This window comes from Pseudozyma flocculosa (genome assembly GCF_000417875.1).
Source record: "Pseudozyma flocculosa PF-1 unplaced genomic scaffold scaffold00015, whole genome shotgun sequence".
NCBI classification, from domain to species: domain Eukaryota; kingdom Fungi; phylum Basidiomycota; class Ustilaginomycetes; order Ustilaginales; family Ustilaginaceae; genus Pseudozyma; species Pseudozyma flocculosa.
This window is the reverse complement of record NW_006920883.1, coordinates 133,840-161,538: the sequence shown is the minus strand read 5'-3', so window position 1 is coordinate 161,538 and position 27,699 is coordinate 133,840. Positions and strand designations below refer to the sequence as shown.

At 65.1% G+C, this 27,699-nt stretch overlaps 11 protein-coding genes across 11 annotated transcripts in view; 7 read left to right on the top strand and 4 right to left on the bottom strand.

Annotated features, from left to right (window-relative positions):
• Positions 1 to 1,738: 1,738 nt before the first annotated feature.
• On the top strand, positions 1,739 to 5,585 carry PFL1_04551 (uncharacterized protein; the record flags this gene model as incomplete). Its single annotated transcript, XM_007882077.1, has 2 exons — positions 1,739 to 1,922; positions 2,119 to 5,585. The coding sequence occupies 2 exons, from the start codon at positions 1,739 to 1,741 to the stop codon at positions 5,583 to 5,585; spliced, it is 3,651 nt and encodes a 1,216-aa protein (XP_007880268.1).
• A 2,491-nt stretch (positions 5,586 to 8,076) lies between these two features.
• PFL1_04550 (uncharacterized protein) lies at positions 8,077 to 9,444 on the top strand (the record flags this gene model as incomplete). The annotated part of the gene is made up of 1 exon (XM_007882076.1): positions 8,077 to 9,444. The coding sequence occupies one exon, from the start codon at positions 8,077 to 8,079 to the stop codon at positions 9,442 to 9,444; it is 1,368 nt and encodes a 455-aa protein (XP_007880267.1).
• A 291-nt stretch (positions 9,445 to 9,735) lies between these two features.
• On the bottom strand, positions 9,736 to 10,431 carry PFL1_04549 (uncharacterized protein; the record flags this gene model as incomplete). Its single annotated transcript, XM_007882075.1, has 3 exons — positions 9,736 to 9,924; positions 10,026 to 10,288; positions 10,377 to 10,431. 3 exons carry the CDS (start codon positions 10,429 to 10,431, stop codon positions 9,736 to 9,738), a joined length of 507 nt encoding a protein of 168 aa, XP_007880266.1.
• Positions 10,432 to 11,465: 1,034 nt separating this feature from the next.
• Positions 11,466 to 12,485, top strand: PFL1_04548 (uncharacterized protein; the record flags this gene model as incomplete). Its single annotated transcript, XM_007882074.1, has 1 exon — positions 11,466 to 12,485. One exon carries the CDS (start codon positions 11,466 to 11,468, stop codon positions 12,483 to 12,485), a length of 1,020 nt encoding a protein of 339 aa, XP_007880265.1.
• A 189-nt stretch (positions 12,486 to 12,674) lies between these two features.
• On the bottom strand, positions 12,675 to 13,275 carry PFL1_04547 (uncharacterized protein; the record flags this gene model as incomplete). The annotated part of the gene is made up of 3 exons (XM_007882073.1): positions 12,675 to 12,691; positions 12,789 to 13,155; positions 13,267 to 13,275. The coding sequence occupies 3 exons, from the start codon at positions 13,273 to 13,275 to the stop codon at positions 12,675 to 12,677; spliced, it is 393 nt and encodes a 130-aa protein (XP_007880264.1).
• A 553-nt stretch (positions 13,276 to 13,828) lies between these two features.
• On the top strand, positions 13,829 to 16,378 carry PFL1_04546 (uncharacterized protein; the record flags this gene model as incomplete). The annotated part of the gene is made up of 1 exon (XM_007882072.1): positions 13,829 to 16,378. One exon carries the CDS (start codon positions 13,829 to 13,831, stop codon positions 16,376 to 16,378), a length of 2,550 nt encoding a protein of 849 aa, XP_007880263.1.
• A 695-nt stretch (positions 16,379 to 17,073) lies between these two features.
• On the top strand, positions 17,074 to 18,852 carry PFL1_04545 (uncharacterized protein; the record flags this gene model as incomplete). The annotated part of the gene is made up of 1 exon (XM_007882071.1): positions 17,074 to 18,852. One exon carries the CDS (start codon positions 17,074 to 17,076, stop codon positions 18,850 to 18,852), a length of 1,779 nt encoding a protein of 592 aa, XP_007880262.1.
• A 190-nt stretch (positions 18,853 to 19,042) lies between these two features.
• Positions 19,043 to 19,659, bottom strand: PFL1_04544 (uncharacterized protein; the record flags this gene model as incomplete). Its single annotated transcript, XM_007882070.1, has 3 exons — positions 19,043 to 19,080; positions 19,179 to 19,202; positions 19,350 to 19,659. 3 exons carry the CDS (start codon positions 19,657 to 19,659, stop codon positions 19,043 to 19,045), a joined length of 372 nt encoding a protein of 123 aa, XP_007880261.1.
• Positions 19,660 to 20,722: 1,063 nt separating this feature from the next.
• PFL1_04543 (uncharacterized protein) lies at positions 20,723 to 22,531 on the top strand (the record flags this gene model as incomplete). The annotated part of the gene is made up of 1 exon (XM_007882069.1): positions 20,723 to 22,531. One exon carries the CDS (start codon positions 20,723 to 20,725, stop codon positions 22,529 to 22,531), a length of 1,809 nt encoding a protein of 602 aa, XP_007880260.1.
• A 352-nt stretch (positions 22,532 to 22,883) lies between these two features.
• Positions 22,884 to 24,707, bottom strand: PFL1_04542 (uncharacterized protein; the record flags this gene model as incomplete). Its single annotated transcript, XM_007882068.1, has 1 exon — positions 22,884 to 24,707. The coding sequence occupies one exon, from the start codon at positions 24,705 to 24,707 to the stop codon at positions 22,884 to 22,886; it is 1,824 nt and encodes a 607-aa protein (XP_007880259.1).
• A 2,606-nt stretch (positions 24,708 to 27,313) lies between these two features.
• The window catches only part of PFL1_04541 (uncharacterized protein), a gene marked incomplete at both ends in the record, with an annotated part of 1,920 nt that continues 1,534 nt past the window's right edge, over positions 27,314 to 27,699 (top strand). The window contains one exon of the mRNA XM_007882067.1: positions 27,314 to 27,482. Coding sequence (XP_007880258.1) covers positions 27,314 to 27,482 — 169 coding nt within the window. The remainder of the gene's footprint in view (positions 27,483 to 27,699) is intronic.

Sequence of the window (27,699 nt, the reverse complement as noted above, 5' to 3'; positions counted from 1 at the left end):
CGGCTTGCAAGGCGCTGCGTTGGCAAGCTGCTCTTTCTCGACAGCCGCATCGTAGCAGCAGCGGGAAAGGTAGAGGCAGGGAGAGGCACATGTCGATAGGACATGTATGGCTCGCCCAGATCGAACGACGACGACGCCCTGAACGAGGAGCGAACGTCGGGGCAGGCGTGGGCGCGAGGCGCACACCACACTCTGCCCTCTGCTGGCCTCGACGTTGGGCAGGTTGCACGACACATGCGGCGTGTGTTGGTCTCGTCTCTCTTCGATCTTCTCTTCTCGCTCTGCTCCCGCGGCATCCGTACGTCGCCTCTCGGTGCGGCGTGCGTGTTGGTGCGTGTTCGTATGTGATATCATCCGCCTGCCCGCTCGCTGGAGGGAGAAGCAAGCAGCAAGCAAGCGGCAGACAAGGCAGCCAGGCTCAAAGCAGCAGCAGCAGCGACAGGCAGCAGGCCGGGGGAAAAAGTCGAGCCAAGAAGGACCGGCAGGGAGACGGGCAGGCCAGGCCAGGCCAGGCCAGGCCAGGCGAGAAAACGGGACGCGAGCCCAGGTGCGCAGGCCAGGCGCAGGAAGGCGAGGCAGGTCACGCAGAGCGGCGAGCAACACGAAACACACACAAACAGACCGGCCGGCAGCCGGGCAAAACGTAGCACGGTGCTGCCTGGCCTGCTGCTGCTGCTCTAGCTGTACGTGGGTGTTGCTGAAGCTGTTGGGCTGCAGAGTGGACGGTACGGTGTGCTGTTCTGCTCCTGGGCCCATCCATTCGGCTCGATTCCCCCGCGCTCCCTTCCGTCGCCCATCCAGCACTCTATCCTCACCTCTCCTCTTGCCATCCGGGCACCCAGCTTGAGCTCGACGAAGGCAGCCACAAGCTTGCCAGCCAGCCGGTCAGCCTGGCCTCGACTGCCGACCACGACGACGACGCAAACGCTGCCGCAGCAGCAGCAGTACAGAAGGAGACGCCGCCGCCACCAGTCACCGCCTCCGTGCCGACCTGCCTGCCGTCCTCGACCTGGACGTATCCTCGCGGCCGTCTACAACAGGGAGCGCCGCAGCCCCAGCGACACCGTTGCTTGACGCCGCCATCGCCTCGCTACAGTCTCGGACAGCGGCAGCATAGAGCCGGCGTCTGTCCGACTCGCATCTTGGAGCCCGACAACGGATCGACCTTCGACTCGCCGCTTAGCTGGGGCCAAAGTACTAGCGACAGCTCTCGAGCTCTCTTTCACCTTGCCCGCTCCTCGAACCCGCTGTGAGGCTGGGCCGAGTGTACTCTCTTCGCCTCCTACGACCCGCTAGCCCCACCGGCTCGTCCCGCTCCACCTCACCATCCGTTTCACGGGCGCTTCCGTCATCCCGACCGCTGCCCTCCTCGGCACCGCCCGATCTCCACGACTGGCTGGGCGCTTGCGTGCTGGGACGACCCCCGTTCCGCAGGCTGCGAGCAGACGCGCGGCATCCTAGCTCTTGCTAGGAGCTTCCCCTTGGACCGGATCGGACCGAAGCGCAAGGATTGTTGGCAAATCTCGCGGGGACGGCCGGCGCCTCAGCCCACCCGTCGGCCCGCAGCGCAGCTTGGATCGAGAGCTTGAGCGGGCACGCCCACCGCTCTCGTCGGCGTCAACATCGACGGCGTGGCGTCCCTGCCGCTACATCCACTTTGCGCTGGTCGGTGTCCGCCTGCGTCCTGAGGGTACGTTCCGGGGCGCAGTTCGGTCCGCTGCTCGCGCGAGTCTAGCCCATGGCTCCAGCCACTCGCAGAGAGGCTCGCCTCAGCGCGAGCCTCCAGGAGCAGGCCAACGGCCAAGCGGGTGACCCGAACAACCTCTCCCAGGATGGCCGGAGCGGCAGCAACGGTTCAAAGACCGCCAACGCGGCACTCATCTTCCCCAATGTGGAGCACATCCTGGAAAACTTTGAAGCCTGTGAGTACGGCTGGGCACATGTGGGAGGCCTGAGCGTGTTTGGACGGCAAAACACAGAGCCACGAGGCGATGCGCGGCCGCACCACGGACAGTGGCACCTCGCGCGGTCTCCCTGCATCGACTTTGCTGAGGACCTCCATTTTCTGCCTGCCCCCACCATCGACCTTGGACCTGCGCTGGCTGCCCTGGCACGCAGTCAAGCGGAAGCACATTGCGCAAAACCGCGAAATCATCAAGACGAATGCGCTTGCCCAGATGCGCATCCGCGAGCTCGAGAACAAGATCGAAACGCTCGAGACGGAGCGCGAGGCGCAAGCGCTGTCGTCGGTCGAGCTCAGGGCCAAGCTCAGTCAGCTCGAGCACGTCGTGGCCTGCGTGCAGACGGGCTGGGGTGTCATTGGCCAGAGCCTGGGACGCCTCGACGGACGGCTGGCACCTACGGCCCCGGACCCGGCCCGCTACGAAGGGCTCGGGCTGGACCTGGCCATGGTGGGCCCGGAACCGCAGCTGCGTGCCAGCAACCGCATTACGCTCGATCCGTCGGCGCTGCCCGCTGGCGTGGTGAGGTCGGTAGCCAGGGCCCCCGAAGCGCACCTGCTGGATGTCATGGAGGATGACGAGGACCAGACGCACCGCCATGTCGCTGCCTCCACCAGCAGAGCTGCCTACACGCCCTCACACCCGGTCGCCCACTCGCAGCATTCCGACTGGCCGCTGAACCGCCAGGATACGCCAATGCTCAGCGGCGGCAGCAGTTTCGGGGTCAGCGACGACCACCCCGGCTTCCACATGATCGAGAGCCATTCGCTCTTTGACGACGGCGGCCCGCCCAGCCCGATGAGCAGCCCCGGCCTTCCGATGGACCTCGAGCATGCCATCGCTGTGGCATCGCGTGACGGCTCGACGCCCGAATGGAGGCCCAATCCGCCCCAGTTCTCGAGTGACGGCGACGATGGCGATGGCGTAAGCCCGTCCATGAGCACGATCGATCACGTCGACGCGGGTATCCGCGAGGCGCTCCTTGCGCAGCACGAAGGGCGCGGTCAGGCAGTACGGCGGACGGCGAGGCGCTCCAGCCGGCGTCAAAGCGGACTCCTTTCGCCGCCCATGCTCACAGACGACAAGGAGGCCACGGACGGCGACTACTACCGCAAAGCCGATCGCGGCGTCGATGAGGAGCACGGAGATTCCAGCGCTTCAGCCGCAGCTGGCAACGGGCAGCCTGCCCGGGATCAAGGAGGTGATGGCGACAGTACCATCGTCTCGCCGCCCCTGCCACTGGATCAGCGGGCCATTTCGGGCCCGATCCTGTCTGCGGGCCTGATGACGACCTCTTCGATTCTGCGCGAAGTGACCAACGGTGTCAAGCACACCGACTCGAGGAAAGAGGCCGAGGCCGACACCAAGAATGGTCTGCTGCAGCCGACACCACGCAGGGCCAGGAGGCAGAAGATGGAACCCGACCTAGTGGCCAAGAAGGCGAGCATCGAAGACCTGAGATCGAGGGAGCCCTCGACGCCCGGCGGTGTCAAGCGGAAGATGGCGTCGCACGACGCCGACATCTGCCAGACGCCGACGTCGCACAAGGCGCCTGCGTCGCCATCCGGCGCCTCGGACACCTCGGTCAGCCACGCCGCCATGGCTTCGGAGGCGGATGCGACGTTCGGGCGAGCCCGCCGGACGCGCAAGAGCGTCAACTATGCGCTGCCCAAGCTCAACACCAAGATGCGCAAGCCGGACCCCGTCGACCTGATCCCGGCGACGCCCGGATCGAGCGCAGCGGCCTCACGCAATGCTACGCCGTCGTCAACTACGGCGTCGAGGTCGAGCCGCAGGGTGGGCAGCACTGGCAATCTTCATGACCTTCGCCGGCAGCGCGAGGCGGCCGCGTCGAGGAGCACGGACGAGCACTCTGCCGAGGACGGCGATGACGGGCATTCGGCCATGAAGCGCAGCGATCCAGACGACGAAGACGGCAATGCTGAAGGTGGCAGCGCCAGCCTGGCCGATCTGTTCGAAACAAACCCGCCGCGAGGGTCCCGAACCGCACGGAAACGGACACCGCAACAGGCGGCCAGCGATTCCGAATCGGCGGGCTCGACCAGGCGCTTCTGGCGGACCGAGTCCAATACCGACACCTCGGACGACGAGTCGCGGGCGATGAGCGTCAGCGATGTCGGCGACATCGAGGACCTCGAGGGCGCCATGAGCGCGTTGAGCACGCTCGAGGACCACGGCGGCGACGACAAGGACGCCGATTACCAGCCAAGCGGGTCCGGCGGCGTCACCAAGTCGGACTCGTCTGGAAGCATGCAGTCATCTTCATCAACCGACGGCATCGGCGACGGCCGACGGCCATCACTGCGCCGTCGCTCGACCGCGATACCGCCGAGGGCCACGACCGGTTCCGATGTGACGACAAACTCGCTCGGGCTGGTGACGTCTAGCAGCTCCGAGTCTATCGCGGCTGCGGAGGGCGCGGGACGTGGAGCGGCGATCGGCCCACTTCGTGCAGGCGATGCGAGCGGGCGAAGCCCGTCGAGCGCCATTCCCGATACGACCTCGAACGCGACGCCGACGCAGCCATCGAGCTCGACCCTGGGCACCTTGTCGGATGCCGTCGGCGTTGTCGGCACCGCCAACAAGGCTGCGCCGACCAGGACCATTACCACCCGGCGCTCGTCGGCGGCGCGGCTCACTGCAGTGACGAGACCCAGCGAAAGGCCAAAGAGCGCTGGCAACGGGGCATCGAGGACCAATGGATCCAGCTCCAGCCTTTCGGCGCCGCCCAGCTCCTCCTCGCCGACAAGTGGGTCTGGTCCCTCGAGCCTAGGCCGGGCGAGCGGAAACCCGACGGCGGGCTTGCAGCGAGGTGGCCTGCACGCGGCCCTGACCAACCAGCCCCGCTCTGCGGGTGCGACGGGAAGCAGCAGCGGGGGTGGCTCGACGCCTCAAATGGGCACCCAAGCTCTGCCATCGAGCAACAGCCCGATCATGCGGGCCTCGCCGCTCCTGGGAGGTGGCAAGACGTTAAGACCATCGGCGTCGACAAGCAGCCTGGCGACGGCGACGACGAGCTCTGGCCGATCGAGTCCGGCCCTGTCGATCTCGTCGACCAATAGCTCTGGCAGCCACGCCTCGGCCGCCGTCCGAGCCACATCGACGTCGAGCACCTCTGCGCTGGCGAGAACAACGACGACAAAGCAGGCGACGATGGCTGCCGCCGCCGCTGCCGCTGCGGCAGCAACATCAACATCGACGGCACCACCGGCAGCATCCAGCTTGGCATCAGCTGCGTCGAGCCAGTCCGCACGGGCAGCGACATCGACCAAGCCGGCGCCGCACCCATCTCGGTCGATGCCGAGCCTCAAGCGGGCCGCTGCGAGCGATGCAACGCCGCGACCGGGTACGCGGGTCGTCTCTGCTACGCAGTCCGGACGCACGCTCTCATCGGGTCCTGCTTCGTCTTCGACAACGTCCTCGACCATCGCCGCCACGACGCCCGCTCAGGCCTCGACGCCGTCGTCGCTCCCATCGTCGTCGTCTGCGCCTCGCATCACTGTGCGCTCGACGCCCTCGACTTCGTCGATGGGCTCGGAGCGTTCGACAGCCAGCAGCACGGCCACGATCCGGCCAGCGACGAGCGGTCAGACCGCGAGCTGACCTCGCCCGCTTGCAGGTAGACGTGCTCTGCCTTTCAATGAACTGAACCAGGGGTCCGCCAACGGACGCCCGCCCGCACGCTCCCTATCCCCCTCCCTCTCGCTCTCTTTCTCTCCCTCTCCGTCTCTCGCCCTGTCTACTACTATCTAGGTTGCAACGCCTGCTCCCCCGCTCCTTGTCTCCCCACTCTATCCTGCCTGGGCGGCTTACGCGACTCTCACCTCGCGCTGCCGCACCTACCCGTACCGGGCCCTCGGTTGCCACCGGAAATCACTTGATCGAAGACGGCGGAAATGCCACTGCCGATGCCGGCTCAAACAGTCCCGTATGGCCTGCGCTGGCGATCCAGTCTTTTTCCGAAGTGGGATGGGCGACGGTGGTGGCTGGGTGCTGCCGTTTCCGATACGGAGAGGGCGTCGTCGTCGTCCACGCTGATATGGGTTTCAGCCGAGGTTCGACGACGAAGAGGAAGTACATAGGCTAGGACAAGCTGCGGAGGCTGGGTCGGTCTGTTGGATGGGAGATGGCCGCAAGCGAGGCGAGCGGATCGGCAGCCCAACTTGAGCAGATGAAGACGGAAGCGATGGACGTCGCAAATGAGGTATGTGCGTCGGGGACATGGCGGTCCGTTGCCGCGCCGCGCCGCGCCGGGCTGTCTGTCGAGAGGCAGGCAGGCACGGTATGTACGTACTTCTTTGAGCCCTTGGGTGGCAACCGGGATCCATTTCGCGCCCGTCGTCCTGATCGTCGCAAGTTGTCAATGGCAACGCACCCTCGTCGTACGTCGTCCCTCGTCGTCGTCGTCTGTTGTGGTCGGGGCTGCCGACGTTGCAGGCGGCAACGACAGAGTAGTTGTTCGGTGGCCTCCTTGGCGTGTCCAGGAGTCGACCGGCCTCTGACCTCGACGACGCGACGGTTCGCCGACCAGGCCAGGCCTGCCGTATGCAGGATAGGACTTTGATTGCCGCGGATCGTTGGCACACAACCAGACGCACGAAGCCTGGCAAAACCGCGCGCCACTTTGAGGTGCGGCCGAAGTCAGGCCTGCGGCTGCGGCGGCGGCTGCGGCTGGGCGTCGTCCGTTGTCGCGTCTGCGCCGCTTACATGCGGCCCCGTCCGCTGTCCGTTGCGTCTGACACGCGGCGCAGGCGCCCACCGAGCGGTCATCGATCGAAGCACTCCATCTATCAATGTGGTCCTGTACATACAGTACGACGGACAAAGGTCGATCCTGGCGCAGCGCGTCTCTTCGGCCCGGTTTCATGACGATCCCCTCCCTCACTTGCTCGCCCTCGTCTGCGCAACTGAGCGCTCGGACGGCTGCGAGTAACTTGTGAGGCAAATGACCACCTGCGGGACAGAGACGGCCGCTCCCCGCTCGGTAGGTCTATCAAGAACAGCCAGCACGCACGGGCGTAACTACCTCAAGCAAGCAAGCGAGCTGGAAGGCCAAATCAATTGCCGCTCGACTAGTGCGGATGCACGCAGCTGCACATACACCAGTAACGTGGCTCTCGCTCCATAGTTGATCCGCGGATGTGCTCAGCTCCTTGCCCTCCTCTTCTGTCAACGCAAAAGGCCGGCCGCCGCCGCGGCGACACTCTTCCCGGTCATCTCTACATACATACCTCCTTCTACAGTACCAGGTGACGCGGGGTTGTCCTGCTTGCCTGGCTTTGCAGGATGCGCCCACGCCTTCTGCTGAACCCTTGCCTTGAGTCTCGTTCGACCTCGTCTAGAAGAAGCGAGCACGGGGAAGCCCTAAACGACATCGTCGTGGACAGATGGACGACGGGACAGCGCATCCCGTGAGCTTCGGCGCACGCGACACGGACGGCTGCCCACTGTGAACGGTCCAGGCGAGCGGATGTCGTAGCCGCGGACCGATACCGCCGCTTCACGCCGGTGGTGCTGCGATGCTTTGGCTGCGATGGAGAAGTCAGTCCTGGACGGGATCTGGTGCCTCGCACGGGGGGAGGCGGCAGCAAGAGCGAACGGACGGCGCAGGCAACCAACACCTCCCCCGCTACCATGACGACCAAATCGCTCAGCCTTACACCTGCACAGCAAGCAGTTACGTTCTCCTTCCCCCTCCTTCCCTCCTGGCCCTCGGCCCGTTCCCCTTCGCGATGGCTAGACGAGTCAACGGAACGGCCGGGTAACTCGACCGTCTGCCTGGGCCCCATCGTTCTTGCCTGCACTGTTGCCACGTTCGTCTCCGCCGCCGCTGCTGCTGCTGCTGCTGCTGCTGCTGCTGCTGCTGCTGCTGCTGCTGCTGCTGCTGCTGACGGTGCTGGACAAGCATTGCAGCGGCTGGCCATGCCCGACGTCGATCGAGGATCGACCGCTCTGCTCGCCCCCTATCTCCATCCAGCCCCTCGACCGTCCAGAGGGTATAAAGTGACCGCTGAGGCCATCGTCTTGATCTCGTCCCCATCACCTATCTCCTCACTCACCTTCCACCCTCCCCTCCCTCCACCGGTCTTCCAGGATGAAGCTCTCGTTCCAATTCAGCGCGGTGGTCGTGCTCCTCTGCACCATCCTCCCGGCCCTCGCCGACAGCCACGTCAAGACGGTGCACTGCAGGGACACGGCCGCTTCCGGCGCTGGCGCCCGCCCCGCCGCCGGCTCGCTGGCCAGCAACAACGTCAAGGCTGCTTCAGCCGCTCCGGCTGCCCAGGCCGTCAAGGCCGCACCGGCGGCCAACGCTGCCCCCGCGGTCAAGGCCGCCGTCGGCGGCAAGGTGTGCAACATCGTCGACTACGGTGCCAAGGGCAGCGCCGACATCGGCCCCGCCATCACCAAGGCGTTCCAGCAGTGCGTCATGGCCGGCGGCAGCGCCAACAAGGTGCTGCTGATCCCGCAGGGCAACTGGGTGCTCAGCAGCCACGTGCGCCTCGACAAGGGCACCGACTACACCTTCCAGTGGGACGGCCAGGTGACGCTGCCCCACGACGAGAGCATCGGCGGCGGCGCCATGGTCACTTTTGGCTACTCGCAGCGCATGCTCCTGAAGGGCAGGGGCAAGTTTATCGGCGGCGGCGTCAACTGGCGCGCAAACGGCCTCAACAACAACCGGCCGCGCCTCATCAACTTCTTCAAGTGCGCGGACAGCGAGGCGACGGGCGTCCACCTCGACGACTCGCCCATGTTCTTCCTGGGCCTGTCGCAGTGCACGGGCATGAAGGTGCACGACATGGTCTTCTCTTCGCCCCCTCCGTACAAGGGCAGCACCGACGCCGTCGACGTGTCGTGCACCAACTGCAAGATCTGGAACCTGGACATCACCAACGGCGACGACTCGGTCGTCATGAAGTCGCCCGCCCACAACGTCGAGGTGCGCAACGTCACCATCCGCCACGGCTACGGCATCGGCATCGGCACCGCGGGCAAGAACGGCGTCTTCGACATCTCCAACATCTACGCCTCCGACATCCACCTCATCGACGCCACGGCGGGCCAGTACACCAAGAGCTACCCGAGCGCCACGGGCGTCATCCGCAACTTTACCATGGAAAACGTCACGCTCAAGAACGTCGCCAAGCCCATCGCCATCGACCCGTTCTGGGGCGGCGGATCCATGGACACGCCCGAGTCGGGCGTCGGTCCGAGCAAGCTCATCATCCAGGACTTTACCTTTAGGCACTGGAGAGGCACCGGCGACGCCACCACCCGCCCCACGATTTTCCTCAACGGATCGCCCGCCGCGCCCATGAAGAACATGGTGTTTGAGGACGTCGTCCTCGGCAAGGAGGGCAACCGCAAGCCCGAAATCAAGATCCTCAACGCCTGCGGCTCCGGCCTGGCCCAGCTCAAGAGCTGCGGCGGCGGCAGCAACAAGAGGAGCTTCCGCGCTTGAGCGGTGGGCGGATGGGCGGCGGAGGCACGCCCAATGGCAGCGACAGCTGTGTCCACTTCGCGTGTCTGGTTCCCTGTCTTGACGGTTGAAGGACCTCTTCCCAGCTCGGACTTCTTCGGATCGCGACGTCACTTTCCCTCTCTTTACTGTTATCCTGGATCGCAGGAGACGCTTGACTGGCCGCTCGAGCCATACCTTATGCACGGGAGACATGTCCTGAGCCCGCGAATCCATTACCATTCCGTGTCACTTTGCCCCCGAGCCGAGATTCGATACACGACTGCGACGGTGCTAGAAGCCAAAGGTGGCATAGAAGCCGACGGCCATGCTGACGAGGGAGAGGGCGACCCTGACGTTGTGCAGCCTGGTCCACTTGGCAAAGAGGGCCTCGACCTCGTCGTCGTCGGCGGCGCTCGCGGTGGATTTGGCATTGGCCAGGTGGGCGTAAAGACGATCATTGACCGGCTTGATGGCCAGAACCTAAGTGAAGCATCAAAGACACCACGTCGCACGATGCAACGTCAGATCCCGGCGCGACATGATCGTCTGCTCGGCGAACGCATCCCTGAGTTCCGACTCACGGTGAACGGCACGACGAGCGCGCTAAAGACGCCGGCGACGACGTACAGGTTGATCTTGCGGTTGGCGACGACGTACCTGCCACGGTAGGCCCAGGTGGAGAAGAAGGCGAGGGCGGTGAGGGCGGTGGCGGGGGCGTTTGCGGCCTTGCCGCCCTCGTAGCCGCGCGACCACACGTCGAGGCGGTGATGCTTGCTGAGCGCAGAGACTGTGTCGCTGCGAAGGAAGGTCTGGTTGTAGATCAGGGGGTAGCTCAGCATCAGACCTGCGTCAGAAAAGGGCAGAGCAGCGAGATGGCGTCAGTCGTCCGCGTGAGACTTGGTCGAGGGAAGGGGACAGGTAGGGGCGCTCACCGACAGAGATGCCCGACATGCCGAGACCCAGCCCTACGACGGTGGCGAACGTCATGATTCCAAGCGGCGATAGGCTTTCGATGCGGTGGTGGAGTGAGAGTGCGAGGGCAGCAGTGGCTGGGTTGAGTCGCGATGGTGGTTGGCGGTGGCACACCTCCATGACAGTCTCGCACCGGCGCACCCCCTGGACCCTTGGCAAAGGGGCGGGCAGGTGCGAACGGGCCATCCGAAGCAGGCGGGGTTGATTTGAACCGGCGGGCAGGCCGCAGCGGGAAGCGCGGCCCCACGTGGGCTTTCAGGGCTGCTTCGGATCAGCTTCCGCCCCCCTCTATCTCCTCGACAGCCTGGACATCAGCATCACAGCGTCGGCCCCCTTCTCGGCCGCCCGTATCGAGGGTCGACTCGGATGCGACCCGATCTCTTCGGACGGTCCGGAAGCCGTGTCGGCTGCTCACGATGTCGGTCCTGCCGAACGTCGGCCTGTTGTTCTCGGGGCTGAGACAACGAAGGCGGTGGGTGGGCTGAGCACGCAAGAGCACGTCAAACCACGCCTGCCATACGCGCGGAGCGAGCAAAGGATTGTCCTGATGGCGACACCTCGCCGGGCTCGTGGTGGCATACCAAGCCCGCTGAGAGCCTTCCGTCGACTTTATCTTAACGCAACATCCGCCTCATCTTCTCAAACGCGCCCTTCGAGGAGCATTGGCGGGAGGCACGCCTTTGCGCTGTCATCGTCCACCAGTCGACACGCACAGCCGGCCAAGGACTGCGTTCGTCGAGTCGACGCGCGCTCGTGATACAGTCGGTCAGGGTCAGTCGTGAGCATGTCACAAGCAATGCCGAGGGCGTCGACATTGTCTTTGAGGCGCCATCTGCTCCTCTCACATATCTTGAACCCACCGTGACTCGCGAGCAGATGTTTAAAAGGCGAGGTGGGACCTGGTCGAAAATCTCCCTTGACCTTGAGCCTTCTTCTCTGCCCCCAGAACAATCATCGACATCGACAGCAAGCGACCTTGACTCCCTCGCAGCCTCCTTGAGCTTCCCTGACTTCGGCAGTCACAGATCCCTCCGACCTGCAACGAAACGATGAGCCAGCACGCGCTCCCCAGCTCGTCCAGGCAGCATCCCGAAGCAGATCGCAAAGTCCACCATCGCTTACGAGGAAGCCTGGGCAAGTCACACTTTGCCATTGACCCGCACGCGCTCGCACTTCCGCCGAACTCGCCCACGGGCCTCGCAGCAACGAAGCGGACCGTGCCGTCCAAGTCCAGCGCCACACGGAGCGAAGAATGCATCTTTGACGAAGTGCCGAGGAACGGCAGCTTCGGTGCTTTGCTGCCCATCCTTTCAAGGTTGCCGCGCGACTTGGCGGCCCGCGATGATATCGAGCAGGTCGAGGAGGAGACAGAGGACTTCTCGGGCACAGACTCGGCGCTTGACTACCTCCAAGGCCGGACCGTCCCCTACACTCGCTCTCACCTGCCCCAAATCGACGAAGCCAGCCTGGCGCTGTGGCAGTCGTTGCACCACTTTCGACCTCTCACCGCCGACTACGCCTCGGGGTACATCGACGAAGCGGTCACCAAAAAGCGGCGGAGCGCCACCGACGCCTCTCTGTTGCCACCTCACCCGATCTCGCCCTCGTTTGATGGACTGGACATCTCGCACTGCCCCGCCTTTACCGCCTCAGACGCAGCGATCACGACGATCCGACGCGTCTTCAACTGGCAACTGCTCCCCGCCCTGCCACTCTCCATCTCGGGGGAGTGGTACGGCGTCGTGTTCCGCTCCGTCCGTCGAGCCGGCTCGGAATCGACGTCGTTCTACGAGGCCGACCGGTTGGCACACGAGGAGGCGGTTCGGAGCGGAGGACTGCTCATGTACTGGTACGGTGCCCCCGATCCCAAGACGGGCGAGAACCTCGCCACGTGCATATGGACCAATCGCCGCGATGCGATACGGGCGAGCAGACTCGAGCTGCACGGCAAGGCGGCTAGACTGGCCAGGGATGCGTATGACGTGTACGACCTCACGCGATATACCGTCCGCAAGAAGGCGGGCGAGGAGAAGCTCAGCGTGGAAGAGTGGCGGGACGGGGAGAGGTGATCGGTCCGCGGGAAGGCGCTGGTCGCTGTCGAATGAACGCTTGGTCCATGTGTCGTCGCTGCAGATACGCCGAGTCGCTCAGATGCGTCGCTTGGCTGAGGCCTCTCGATTGCGATGGTCAATCGTGCTCGCTCTTTCCCTAGAAGTACATGCGGCTGTTGTGCTGGCCTGGTGGCGGCGGCCCCTGATTCAGTCCCGCTCAAGGTCTGTGACGAAGGGAGCAGGGATGAGGCGTGGAGTCAGTATTCGCTTTGGTTGATGCCATGCAATCAGACACCCGGAGTCGACAAGACGAGTACGCACTGATGTTCTCTCCGAACTTGGCATACAGCTTGACCTTGAGCTGTTTCATCCCCTCGTCGTACTCGTCGAGCTTGGCCTTGAGTGCGTCGATCTGCTCATCGGCCTCTGCCTGGTCCCTTTCGAGGCGCTCCATGGCAGCAGCGTGGGGTATAGAGACGAACGAGTCCGCGATCTTGTAGAGCACCTCGTCGTCCTCGTCTGCCAGCTCGAGCTCCATGGCGAGGTCGTCGAGTGCCTCCTTTTCCTCGCGCTTCACCCGCAGGTCCTCCTCGACGTCAGAGTAGGTCGAGTTGAGCCGAGAAAAGGCATTGATGGACTGCTGATCCTCCCACGACACCTCCACGTCGTTCTGATCTTGTTCATTGAGCTGTTTGGCCAGGGGAGGGTTGCAGGCAGGGGGCAAGCGCGGCAGGCCTGCGTCAGTCACGGTCTCACACGCGGTCCCTGTAGCACTGTCGGGCGCGGAAGACTGGCTCACCATTCGCATCCTGACGGCCAGGTTCTGTAGGTGTGTAGTCGGATATTCCAAAAGGACGCGTGCGGGTGTTGCCTCAATCGAGCGGTAGTGTGCGGCGGTGATGGTGGTGGTGGTGGTGGTGACAGGCTCCAGAAAGCAGGAAGAACGAGGGTCGATGGTGGTCAGTGCCCTGGGCCCTTTGCCAGACGCCAGAAGAAAGCAGAGCTCGGGACGCGGAGGCTGCGAGCCAGGCGGACGGGCCCCAGCGAGGCCCCTCGCTTGGGCCTCCTCTGGTCTGCTCTCGCCACGTCCTTGGCTGCTTGACCACCACCTCGACCCTCAGTACTGCTGCCCTATTCGCCTACGCTGCAACACCTGCCTTCGGCCCGTCCCGACCTTCCGCGCTTCTTCGTCGGGCCAGGCACCGCTTCGCTTGCCATTGCCGTCTTCGCTGGTCGGCTGGTCCGCCCTCGCCTTCGTCTCTTCGGGCCCTGCTCCGGCCTTGTCGCCCGCCTGGCCGCCCTTCTAGACCCCCTTGCTCTTCGGCGCTTCCGCCCCGACGTCGGGTCACGCCGAAGCTGCGATGCTGGTTCTTGTTCTGCTGGCGTTTTGCGCCACTCTGATCGTGCTGATCGGACTGCTGTTCCTCGTGCTCTACGTCGCCCTCTACCGCGCCCCCTCGACGACGTCCAAGGCGAGCCTGGGCAGGTCGGCCGCCGTCGTGGTTCTTGGCGACATCGGACGCAGCCCGCGCATGTGCTTCCACGTAGAGAGCCTCGCAAATGAAGGCTGGAAGGTCGCCGTCGTCGGCTACAAGGGAACCGTACCGCCGCCCCCGCTTCGCCGACCGTCGATCAAGCACCACCACCTCCGCACCCCGCCCGCCTTCATCACCCGCCTGCCTCGCTTCGCATTCGCACTCGTAGCACCCATCAAGGTCCTCTTCCAGAGCGTGTCCCTGTTCTGGGAACTCGCAGCGAGCGTGCAGCCGCCACCGGAAATCGTCCTCGTACAGACGCCACCGGCGCTGCCAACCCTCTTCATCGTCCGCCTCGTATGCGCCCTCCTCGGCAGCAGGGTCATCATCGACTGGCACAACCTCGGATATACCATCCTCGCCCTGCGAATGGGCGAAAAGAGCCCGCTCGTACGGCTTGCAGAATGGCTCGAAAGGATCACCGGCCGCAACGCCTTTGCCCACCTCTTCGTCACGAATGCCATGATGAAGCATCTCGACCGGCACTGGGGGCTAAAGGGCAACAAGGCCGTCCTTCACGACCGTCCTCCGTCGCACTTTCGGCGAACTTCGACCCAGGAGGTCCACGAGCTCATGTCCCGCCTCGCCCCGCAGATCCGGCCCTCGCTCGAAGGATTCTATCCGAGCTACTCGCTGCCGGAGTCGACGCCCTTTACCCGCCTGCTCACGGAAAAGGAAAGGGCTTCGTACGAGTACCGGTCGTACGGCTCTTCGGATGCGCTGAGGCCAGACTCGCCCGCACCAGGAACCTTGGACCGTGGCAGCAGCGATGGGCGGCCGCAAGCGTACCTGCGCGAGGATCGGCCTGCCCTCGTCGTCAGCAGCACCAGCTGGACGGCCGACGAGGATTTCACGCTCCTCTTGCACGCCGCTCGCATCTACGAGCGCAGGGCGAGGCAAGTCGCTGCCATCGCCGATTCCAACAGCAGCCGAACGCCACAGCGTCGCTACTCGACCCTCGTCGGCGACCAGATCTACAGCAGTCCGACGCGGGAGCACTCTCGCACGCCGCTGGTCGACTCGTTCAGCTCGCTCTCGTCGCCTGCCTCCGAGCAGCACTCCCAGGACCTCTCGCTCGACGTCGATGCGACGCGGACAAGCAAGGAGCGGCGCAGGCCGAGCTTCGGCACACTCAGGTCGGCCACGCTGCCCAACGAGCCCGCCGCTTCGCTGCCCAAGATGGTCATCGTGGTGACGGGCAAGGGCGAGCTCAAGGCGAGCTACGAGGCCGAGATCCGGCGCCTCGAGACCGAGGAGCAGTGGGAATGGGTGCGCATCCGCACCGCGTGGCTCGAGTCGGAAGACTACCCCAAGCTGCTCGGCTCGGCCGACGTGGGCATCAGCCTGCACTCGAGCTCGTCCGGGATTGACCTGCCGATGAAGGTGGTCGACATGCTCGGATGCGGCCTTCCCGTCTGCGCCCTCGACTTCAACTGCCTCGACGAGCTGATCCACGACGGCCACAATGGCCTCGTCTTCCGCGACGCCGAGGGCCTCGCGAGGCAGCTCGAGAGCCTGCTGGCGCTCCACCCGTCGTCCAACTGGCTGTTGATGGGCGAGGGAATGCAGAATCCTTTCGAGCCACCGACGACGACGAGGAGCAACTCGGCCAACGCCAGTCCCAGGGTCAGCAGCGGCGGCTCCAGCGCATGGCTCCAGCACAATGCGGTTCCACCAAGCCCGAACTCTTCGTTCACGCTGCTTCATAGCCCCGGCCTCGGCCCTGATGGCTTCGCAGGCTGGCCAAGGGTGCAGAGGAGCAGGACGTCGACGTGGGAGGGCAATTGGAAGACGGTGGTCCGGCCCATTCTGCACGCCGCCGACCTCGAGCGGGAAAGGGAGCGAGAGAGGAAGAGAGGCAGTAGCCGCTCAGCTGCGGTGTCGGGACGCAGAGCGGGCTCGTCGAACGGCAACAGCTCTGCGATCGGGCTCAACCTGCCCAGAGGAGAGCGACGCCAACTCTTGCGCAGAGGATCAGCAAGCCGGGCCAGCGACGAATCGGACGAGGACGGGAACGACGAGATCGATGCGGCCGGTGTGCGGCGGCAACCACACGGCTCGTCATCGCCGGGCTTTTACCAGATCGGCCAACGGAGCGGCGCCAGGGCGACCGAAGAGGCGGGCGAAGAGGTGCAGTCGCCCGTCGAGACCGAGGGGATCGCGCACGCGCAGAACCTGCCGCGCTCGTCGAGGCTTCGGCAGCGCTTCAGCGTGCGGCAGACGCCCACGGCCTCGCAGCTCGCCGCCGAGTCGCTTGCGCTCGACCTGGATCTCGACGACAAGCACGGCGATGGCAGCCTCGCCTCTGCAGGACTGGGCGGCACGGCGAGAGAGTCCGGGATCCCGCACATTCAGGTGTCGCATGCTGCCACCTGAGCTGACCCAGCGCAATGGAGGCGACCCGAATGACATGGAACAGGATCACGTATGCTTGCTGCTGATGCCCCTATGCCCTCGACGGGGTGATCCGCGGTCGCTGGTACCGTGGCGGCTTCTACGGACGTGTGTGTGAGTGCGGCCGGGCGAGCTGGAAATGCTCGCACTTCGCAGCCCGATGCCCTTTTCGATTGGTTTTTTTCGGCGACTTGAACGCTGCTTAGCCACGACCAGACCGGAAGGAAAGGTGGAAGCCGAAATGCCGCCGGGCCTCAAGGGTCCAGCTGGCCCTGACCGTGCGCCGCCACCGCCCGACCTTCGCTCGTTCGTTGCTTCTCGACCACCTCTTCTCGCTTTCGCCACCGACCGGTGCCTGCGACCCCTCCCACACCACACCATCCCCTTCCCTTCACCGTCACCGTCATCGGCTGCGCTGTACTAGAGCTGCCACGATCATGTCCTCAAGATCGCTTCGGACCCTCGCTGCTCGGTCGGGCCCTCTTGTCGCTGCCGGCGCTGCGCCCGCTGTGGCGGCGGTGACGATACGACACCTCTCAACCTCTCGTCCCCTCCTCAAATCCGACACCGCTGCCAGCGCAAATGAAACACCATCGAACAGGACCGAAGATGGTGTCAGCGGCTCACCTCATGCTACCGCCTCCTCTACTTCCGACTCCCCTGCCGCACCCGCAGCAATGGGCTCTTCAAAGCTGTTCCAAGATGCCCTCCTGGAAGAGGGCGATCCCGCCGCCAACAAATCGAGCGCCTCGTCGCATCCGATGTTCCACCCCGACCCGACAGATGTACCGTGGGACGGCGAGGAGAGGCTGCAGGATAGAGTGCTGCGCATGGTCATGGACAAGTACAAGCCCCTCCGCATCGCCCCGACCGAAGGAGAGGACCTCGTCGATCGCAAGCTCAAGGGCGTCCAGACACCCACCGCACCCGGCGTGGCGCCCGTCACGCCATCAGCACCATCTACATCGCTTCAGCTAGACGAGACAGTGGCGGACGGGGAGAAGGACGATCGTAGACTCCCAAGGACCCCCGACGCCAAGCCCTGGCGCGCCGTCTACGTCCGCCCGAGCCACCTCGGCGGCACGGGCACGCCCAACATCTACTACGGCCAGTTCCTCCAGTCCGCCTCGTCGTCCATGGCCGGTGTCCAAGGCGGCGGCGTGGGCGGCCCGAGCAGCGCCGCTCGACAGAAGCTCAAAGAGGCCGGCGTCAAGGTGTCGCAGCTTCCGCTCGACGACCCCAAGGCCATGCGGCAGATCCGCGAGGGAGTCAAGAAGCTTGAGAGGGTCAACAAGATCTCGCGCGCCCGCGACGGCGTGCTCGACTACCGACTGGGCAATCGGGCGGCCGTCTTCGCCTCGTCGTCGTCGTCTTCGGGTGCCTCTGCCGACGGTCAGGAGGATGGAGCAGCAGCGCAGCCAAAGGAAGCCGACCAGCTCCTCGCTATGGGAGGCGGAACGCGCGGCTGGGCCTCGGTGGTCGAGGAACGCATCCGCGCCGCCCAGGACGCGGGTCTGTTCAAGACCAACAAGCTGCGCGGCAAGCCAATGGAGCGCGACATCCAGGAGCGCAACCCGTTCCTCAACAGCGAGGAATTTTTCATGAACCGCATCGTCAAGCGCCAGGGCGCCGCTCCGCCGTGGGTCGAACTCAACGCCGAACTCGAAGACGAGGTGGGCAAGTTCCGCTACCGCCTCGTCGAGCAGTGGTGCAGGCGCGCCGTCAGGATGGTCATCAGCAGCGGGTCGATGAGGAGCGGCCTCGAGGCTCTGGACCACTCGCAGGCACCACCGCCCGCTGCCAGTAGCAGCGGCGCTGCGGCACCGGCGGTCTCGCCGTTTGGAAAGGAGAGGGACACGGCACCGCCGCTCTACAGCTTCATCCCGCCGGCGCGGACCGAGGGGGAACAGCGGACGCTCGACTTGGCGGCGCGGTACCGCGATCCAGAGTGGCTGGAGCGCGAGCGGGCCTACCACGCCCACGAGATCCAGCGCCTCAACGAGATTGTGCGGCGGCACAACCACCTCGCTCCCTTCCACGCGCGGAAGGGGCTCATGTCGGTCGACCGCGAGATTGGCGACCTCTACGAGCGCGCCAGGCCAGAGCTGGTCCGGAGGCTCAGCGCTGCGATTCGCGATCAGAGCGGCGCCGGTCGCGGCGCCGACGGGGCGGGCGCGGATGGCAAGAAGGAAAAGGAGGCAACGAGAGATGTGTGGGGCCGCATCGTTGCGTGGGGCGAGGCGCGGCCGACCGAGTCCGGGCAGCGAGGCGGCGGATGGTGGGGCAATAGCGTCGGAAGCGCGGGCGAGCGGGACTCGCCTGTGTCGTACCAGGACGGACGAGCGGGCGCTGATGAGGGAGCGGGCAGGCGACGTGCGGGCGAGACGCCTTCGCTCGGGCTCCTCGTCGCGCTGCGCAGGACCATCGACTGGGCAAAGGAGCGGATAGGCGTGTAGACGGAGCAGACGAGTCGCTGCCCGGCAGCCATTGTTTCCGTGGCCCCATAGAGAAATGCGAGCCGGTGCAGGCGAGATGCGCAGGTCTGTTCCCCAGCGAACAGGGTGAATGTGTGCTTCTGTGGATTTTGCATGCTGAGGAGTGGAAGGGATGCCAGGTTGTTCATCGACGTCACGGAACAGAACAGGCCTATGCTCGCCAAAGCAGGAACGCGATCTGGCCCAGGTCTGAGAAAACGGGGCGGAAGAGGACGGGGAAAGCGTCGCAGTGTCAGCATCGCTGTAGCACGGGCTGGCCTGGGACGGATTGGAGCATCTCGACTCACAGAAGTAGATGAAGTGTTTCGTCTCTGAGGGGCGGCGATGGCGGTGGCAGAGTCCGAACCGGAGGGCGGCGAAGAGTGGAAGGTCAAGAGGTCAGCCCTGAGCCCGCTGCTGCGCCAGAGCGCCCTTCTGCAGATCTGCAGCAACCATGCGCAGGCCGGGAGGGCACTCACCGTGGGTGACGTAGCTTCCATAGTTCTTTCCGACGACGGCGTGCCAGGTCGGGCCGAACTTCTGGTCCATGGAGCGCTTGACGTGGGCGGCGATGTCCTTTTCGACGCTGAACTTGGTGAGGGCGTCGGCGGCGAGGTCAATCACCTGCTGCTGCATCTCCTCGGCCATGTCGACGTTCTTGATAATCGCCTTTGTCGCGGCCGCCGCGCCAGCCGCACCGGTACCGGCGCCGGTCGGGGACGAGGCCTGTGCGGTTTGTGTGGACGGATCGGCCGAGCCGGATGGTGCCGTGGCGGGGACGTCGGACATGGTGCTGGTGGTATGTGAGGCGAGAGCGGAGAAATGCAGCTGGGTGTGATGGCTTGACGTCGGTGTAGAAGGAAACAGGGCGAGGACAGCGAGCGGATGAGGGGCGGGGGGTCAGCGGAAGACTTCAGCGGGGCAGGGGATGAATTCGAGTAGGAGCCAGGTCTCACCTCGAGAGCTCGGTCAAGGTCGCTCGCTCAACTCCAGGCAGGACAGCGCAGGCAGACGAGGTTGCTGCGGATGAGTGTAAAGAGGCGCTGGGAGGTTGGTGGTGGCGGAGTCCGATGAAGAGGAGGTGAAGCTGAAGATGACGTTGGTGTTGGTGATGGTGATGGTGGGTGGAGCTGCGGCGGCGAGAGGGGGCCGTCTACTGCTGCTGTCGGCCGGCCGGCGTGTTCTTCTCTTTTGACAGCGGGGCCCGTCCCTGGTTGACTCGTGGACCGGCAGGCCAAGCCTGCTGGACGGCCCCACCTCGCTCGGTCCAACTCCCGACGTTGGCCTGCCTGGCTCCTTGTCGGTCTCTGTCCGCGCTGCCGAGACTCCTCTCGGACCTTCCATCGTCAATCTAGCAGCTCAGCTCCAACGCCATCGGAGAGCACGTTCGACAGCACAACAGCCTCTGCGAGATCGTCATACAGCGGTTGAGGCCACGGGAGCGGCGAGCGAGCGAATGGCGGCGCGGGAGAAAAGAACCATGAATCCACCCCCCGCCCAACAACCGAGGCGTGGCGTTGTCGCCGCCAGCAGAGCACTTTTCTCGTGCGGCAGAGCATTCGGAGCCTGCTCCACATCTTTTGAGCTTGAACGAGGGCGCCGAGGCGGTGCAGGCGTGCATCAGCGCCCGACGGCAGGCAGCCCAAAGGCGGGCGGCAGGGTCCAAGCTAGTCTGGGGTACGGTGCGCTCGGTGGCAAATCCAGAGGAGTGGGGGGGTCGGAAAGGGCAGCGTCGGATGGCCCGGCCTTTGACCATCTCTTCCACCACCATCCACCACACGAGGTAAACCACCCGTTTCATTCGGTCCAGCCCATCACCCCCTTCGCCGTTCTCGGATCGCAGCCGACGACGATGTTGTCGGCCACACCGATCCACCCGGCGAGGGCGGCGCTGCGGTCCAAGCTCCGGCCCCCCGGAAGCGCCGCATCCCACCGCCACATATCTCACCGCTCCAACATCGCCGCCGGCCTCACTCGGCGCACCGCGACCTCCTGCGCCTCTCCGCAATCCTACCACGTCCTTTCCAAGGCTGCCGCACGCGTCTACGCAAGGTCGGCCTCCAATGGTGCTCGCGCGCAGGCAGCGAAGCTCGGTGGCAACGGTCTAGGCAGCTGGCGATCCTTCTTCGCGAGGTTCGCCGCCAGCCTCCGATCCGCTTCCATCCCTCGAGGAGGTGCTCGATACACCGCACTCTACACCTCGCTGATTCGACAGTCGCTTCAGCGAGCCGTGCTTCCCAGGCTCGGATCGCTTCGTCTCGCCATCGATGCGGGCGTCGCTCGGCAGCTCGCCAAAAACGTTTCGCCCATCTTCCGCGGTGCCGTCCAGGCCTTCACCGGGCTTCAGGTCCGTGCCGGCCAGATCTCAGGCGCTGGAGCGGCACAGTCGGTGTCGCACCGCCTCAACCTCTCCCGCCAGCCCGTCATCTCCTTTGCTCGCGGATCGGTCCGTCCCGGCACTGGCTTCGGCCCGCGTGCCCCCCTGGTCCCGCGCTCGCCCACGTACGGCGCAGGGCTGCAGACTGCGCGCAACTTTTCCAGCGGCGGCCGCGTCTTTGACAACCTCATCGTCAACGCTCCGCTGGCCGTCCGCCTGGCCGGCAACGAGCTCGACGAGAAGCGCAAGATGGCCAAGGCCAGCCCTGCCCGTGGACCGCGAAGGACGGCGGCCGCCATCACTCACAAGCAGCGCGAGGCCCAGGCCATGGACCTCGGACGCCGCCTCGCTGCTCAGGTCGCCTCCGGAGGTGCTGCTGCCGCCGCCGCTCCGTGCAAGTCTCTGAAGAAGGGCAAGGGCAAGCAGTCTGATCAGCCCGCTCAGTCGGATGCGGTCGTCATCCCTCACAGCACCGAGGCCACCGCTTCCGCCGTGGTCCTGCCGTCGATCGAGGACGAGCTGCCTTCCGTCCCCGCTTCGTACGCCTCGTCGGTCATGACCGACGAGGCCGACTATAGCGAACAGATGCTATCCTACTTCGAGATCCCGCCGTGGGAGGCACACACGCGGCTCACGATCCGTCGCGCCGAGCCGATCGCTACGATGCTCGGCGGCCGACCACCGCAGCCCGCACGGCCCGGCCGGGCGCTTTTCGACGACCGCTTTGTCGAAGACGCCCAGCTCGGCATCGAGTTTGAGGAGCGGCGATGGCTCAAGATCCAGGCCATCCTGCGCGCCCTCTACGAGCACGATCCACATCGCCACCTCAGCATCACCGAGGACGGCGACCTGTACATCGTGCTGGTGCGCGGCCTCCGGGCCGACGACGCAGAGCAGCTGATCAGGCGCCGCGTCGGGTTCGAGCTCGACTTTGTCGACTTTGAGGAACTCGCCATGCCCGACGGCCTCGACCTGTCCACCAGCCTTGTCGGCGGGGACAGGGCCGGATCGATGCTCATAGACAGGGACGGCCGCGAGGCTCCGGCGTCGTCAGACGTGCACGGTGACGCTGACCTCAGCCTGCTCGACGGCGGGTCCATCGCCTTGCCGCCGTCCGGTTCAGCGGACGAGTCGCCCGTCTCGCTCACCATGACGCTCCCCTCTTCGTCGTCTGCAGCCTCATCGTCCAGCCTCCTCCTCTCTGACACATGGGGAGAAGGAGGTACCTCTGCAGACGACGAGGCGGGCTTCCTCTACGATAGCCGCGAGTTTGTGCAGCACTAGCCCCGCCTCGATTCCATCTTTCCGCCCCCCTGTTCCGACCAGTCTCGCTCCCAACGACCTAAAGTTAACGAACGCCGCCCGGCCGCCGTCCTTGGACGACGTGCAACTGGCTCACTCTCTCTTCCAGACCAGCCCTCGTCGCCTGTTGCTTCTCGATGACCACTATCACCACCACCACTCTGCCTCTCTCGCCCGCTGTATATCTACCACCGTCCTTTCTCTCGCCTTTCGATGCTTGCCTGGCTTGGACGTATCATTCCTCATCTGCCCGATTTCACGCCCGTGAACTCAGCGGGTATATCTATCCGACATCGTCGACGACCGCCAGCTGCAGAATCAGCCTGCGCGCCACTCATCGAAAGTTGGCGGCGACGAGGGCCTCGACGAGACCAGGTGGATGGTGGAAGTAGTCGAGCGCAAACGTGGCCTTCCAGCCCATGCCCATGCCCATGCCCATGCCCATGCCACCATCCCCTCGTCCTCCTTCACTGTCGAGCTCGGCACAAAAGGCTTGGCAGAGTCCGTCGAGCAACCTGGCATTGACGCCCTGGACGGAAGCGCATCGGACCGTCGACGCACCTTCCCTCCAACCCGTCGCCACAAATGGCGGCAGGGCGAGCGGGAACGAGCTGGCGCTGGTAAAGTTGAGGCTCCACACGTCGTCGCTGCGTCCGCTGCTCTGCAGAAGGTCCCAGATGCGTTGCATCTTGGTTGGGACGAGGGCGAGGGAGCCAATGTCGTACCAGTCCTGCGTCTCGACGACCTGCCCCGATGGCAGCGTGTACCGAAACGAAAGCGGGGACGAGTTGGGCCAGATGGGCGGGTGGATCCCGCCCGGCTGCTCTCGAGACGTGCCAAAGCGGCTGATGAGGACCACCTTGCCGCGCACCTCGCCCAGCGTCGGGATGCGCGCATCGAGGTACCACCGTCGATCTGCCCCCGTCCTCCTTTCGTTGTCGTCCTCGAGTCCGAGGTGGTCGCGCAGCACCGTCTCCTTGAACCCGGGCAAGTCGTTTTCCTGCTTGACGCTCATCACGACCGTCTCGCCCGCATTGGCCTCGAGGAACGCGTAGGTGTCGTCGAGGATCGAGGCAAAGTCGATCTTCTGGTCCGACACGCCGTGGTAGGCCAGCAGCCGGCCCCCCTTGAGGGAGAGTCGGATGTCGAGGAAGCGGATGCCGCGTTGCAGCTGCTCCCGGATCGTGTAGGCGGACGACTGGCACGTCGAAATCGGCCAGCCGTACCGCGCCGCCGACTCGTGTGTCCCCGGCAGCGTGAGTGCTGAGAGGAGCAGGGACGAGGGGAGACGGGCGAGGAAGTTGCAAAGGTCCGCCGAGGGGAGCAGCAGGAGCGAGAAGGGCTGGGAGGGTGACGGCGAAGAGGCATAGGCGAGAAACGGCGGGGACCTTGCCACGCCCTTTTCGACGACATCGACCGGTCCCAAGGAGAGGAGGGACCAGGACGGCGAGTCGCCCGCTGCGCCACCTTGACCAACATCTTTGGCGTCCGCCGCCGCCGCCGCCGCCGCCGCGGTGCGCACTCTACTGGACGTAAAGACCGAAGCAGCAAAGCGCTGTGATCCGGCTTGAAGGACGAGACGCAACGCTGCCCGGCCCGCAGCAGCAATGTCGAGGACGGCTGGGATGCTGACCTTCTGTCGCGGCCTGGCCGTCGTCGCCGTCCGCGATTCGTCACCATCAGCAGACGCAGAGACCTGTACCGCGAGCGAGGTGCGGTTGTAGACGACCACGCTCGACTCTATCGAAGAAGTTGCCGTCCCGCGTCGACCGGGCGCCGCAGGATCTGCGAGAAGGGGCGTGGTGGGCATGTCGTCGTCGTCGTTGTTGTCGTCGTCGTTGTCGCCGTCGTTGTCGCCGTGGTAGCAACAGCAGTGGCACTGATCGAGGTCGTGATCGCCATGTCTGGAACCGCCTCGGTCACCGTGGCGGAGGAGGTGGTGCGGAGCATCTGCCAGGTCGACGACCAAGGAGGTCCGCGTCGGGACGTTCGTAGCCGAGCGGGAAGCAAGCAAGCAAGCTTGCAAGAGCATGCCAAGCAGCCGCGAGCGCGGGCCCTGAAACGCAGCGAGGTCGCCTGTTGGATGTGGAGGCATGGTCCACTCGCACGACACAAGCAGCTGAGCCGTCAGGAAGGCGGTGCGGGACATTATGGGCATGTGGTCTCTCACTCAAGCCACGTGGATCCGAATATCGCGCTCAGCCAGCAAGCAAGCGGTCCAGGCCATGCCAGGCTCGTGGTCGGGCTCCCGGCGTCTTCTCGGCTGGCCCGGACCACCCTGGCTTCGCTCGGAGCGACCGGCAGGCGGCGAGGCTCGAGGGTCTCGGACTGTCCATCTTGCTGGAATCTCGCTGTCCTCTTCGCTCTTCGACGACGAAGCTTGACAGCGGACGAGACGGCCAAGGACGCTCGCTCTTTGGATATCTCCCAGGTGGCGACGAGATCGGGCCCAGGAAGAAGCGATACCGTACGTGGGCGGGCGACTGCTTGCGTCGACGTGGAGGTGAACGAGGAGATGGTGGTGGTGGTGTGGCGTGACAGGTTCGGCTGGCCGGTCTGGCAGGCTGCGTGCGCAGCCGTACAGACGCACGCTGGCGTGCCCTGCTTTGTGCTGACTTGTGCCGAGGCAGGCCAGGCTAGGCTAGGGGTGGCTGTGTTGGTCTCCTGCGTCGTCACAACATCCGGCAGGCAGGCAGGGGGCCCCTCTTGGAAACCAAGAATCTGAGCTTCAAAGGCCAAGCAAAGCGAGAAAGGGGGCCGGCGCGGCGGGAGTTGGCCGACCAGCGTCAAGAAACAGGGGCCTCCTGGCCGTCTAGGTGCAGCGCAAGCGCAACCCGACTTGACCGCGACCTGCTGCTCTTTGCTCGCTCTCCGACAATACGGTAATCGATCAGCTCGCTCTTGGTGGTTACGCTGCTGCCGTCTCCTCGTCATTCCGTAGGCAAGCAAGGCGTCGATGGATGAGGCCGACAAGGGGAAGAAGGGGCAGAGTGGGAAAGCAAGGCTGCTAAAACTTTGCCAACAAAGGGAGGAGGAGGAGGAGGACGGACAGGCGTGGTTTGCCACACGCACACGTAACGGGCGGGCAGGCCAGCGGCAAGCAAGGTGGAGGGGGCGGGCCTGCCAAAGTTTGTCTGCGGGCATCGGTGAGGCACCGCCGAGCGAGCCCACTCTCTTGGCCTGGGCTGGCCTGGGGCTGGCCTGGGGCTGGCCCGGGCCAAGCTAGAGTCGGCCACCCCCTTTCTCGACGCAGCGAGCCCCTCGTCGCCGCCGTCGTGCCAGGGCCGGCCGTGCTGTTTCGGTGTGTGTCTCGTTTCGAGAAGAACGAAGCAGGCGGCGCGGCCACCCAGCCTACGTAGATGAACGCCTGCCCTGACCCCCCTGCCTTCGCTTTCGTCACCTGCTCGCTGCTTATCGACCACCATCACCATCACCATCGCCATCGTCAACCGTTACGACCATCTGCCTGCCTGCTGTCGGATCGGACCGGCCGCGTTGCATCACCACCGCCTCGGAACTCCCCCCGCCCTGCAACGAATCAGCCCGCCGCGCCCGTCACGCCCGCCCTCGCTGGCTTTGTCTGTTCAATAATCACCTCTGGCGTTGGTACATCTGCACCCACCCACTTCTGCCACCCAACCACCACCCGCCACCCTTACCCACCCACCAACCTAGACACAATCGACCGGAACACCGTCCTGCTTGTCCCTTCTCTAGTGCAGCTGGCCCACCGCACTGCAACCCACCACGGACCGGAGCTGGCCCAAGCTTTCCTCCTGGACCGCCGCACCCTAGACGCTCCGAGCGCCCTAGCCTGCGCCCGTCGCCCAGACGACACCTTCCCCCCCCCCCCCCCCTGGCCAGCACGCGGTATCTGTTTTCGCCGTTGTTGACCGGGCATCGGACGACAGCCGACGAAGTTTCATCTCGCCGGAAACCAGAATCTAGGATAGGAGAGCCCCGCACAAGACAAGACGCAAGCGTTACGTTGCCTACCGCTCCGGAGATGAACCGACCCTTCCGCATGTTTGAGCGCAGGAGCCTCGCCGAGGAGCTCCTCTGGCCCGAGAGGCTCGTCAACCGACAGCTGCTGTGAGTGGCACGAGAAGCCGAATCCCCGCTTCCGCCCCACCGTACCTCGCTGGGCGGGTCAACGGCGGATAAGAGTCGTCCAGCTCTGGTCGAGGGCTGTCAGGTAGAGAGTGTGGTCGACGCTCTGTCAGTGCTCAGAACGCTCGCCGTCCCTCGCCGGCCCTGCATCGTGACTTTGTCTCGCCGTGCGCAAGGCGCAGAGAGTCGGCCGGCGTCGGCGGCGGCAGGCACTCTAGCCCAGCCTAGCCTTCTGCGTCCCCCATGATCGACTCTGACCAGCAGACGGGGCGTGGAGCTTAAGAAGCTTGGCTTTGGGCTGCAGCTTTGCGGCCATGTCGCCAGTTAGTTGCCTTAGAGGCCCTGGCGCTACACAGACTCTAGCTGCTCGGTGCCAAGTCTTCACCCTCGCTCGGGGCTTGACCTCCTCTCTCGCATCGATCAGCTCGGGGACTGACATCGACCATGTCTTCTCCCCTCTCTTCCCCTCCTCCTGCTTCGCCTGCTGCCCCTGACCCTGCCGCCGGTCCCGCATCTCCTCTCACCCCTGCTCCTGCTGCCGCCGGTGCTGCTGCGCCCGACGCCGCCGTCTCTCCTGCTCCTCCCGCCACCGACGGTGCTGCCTCGTCCACCTCGCCTCCCCGCCACTCCTCGAAACATTCCGCCAACGCCAACATGGATGCCTCGCAATCCAACACTACGCCCGACAATCCCCGTGTCGATGCCGCCCAATCGTCGGACCCGTCCACTGCCAACACGCCCGCGACCTCGAACACCACACCGCCTGCGGATCCTTCCGCCCCTGCCGCCCCTGCCGCCCCTGCAAACGGCAACGCTGCCACCGGTACGGGTACTGCTCCCACCGACAACGGCATTGGCTCGCACCGCAATCCTGCTCACGACTCCGATGCTGGCGGCAGACCTGGCGTCGGAACCAACACAGGCGGAGCGGCCGGCACTGGCGACACTGGCAGCACTGCCGGCGGTGGCAACACGGGCACGGGCGGCGGTGGCAACACAGGAGGCACCACGGCTGGCGGCGGCGGCGCGACGACCGCCAA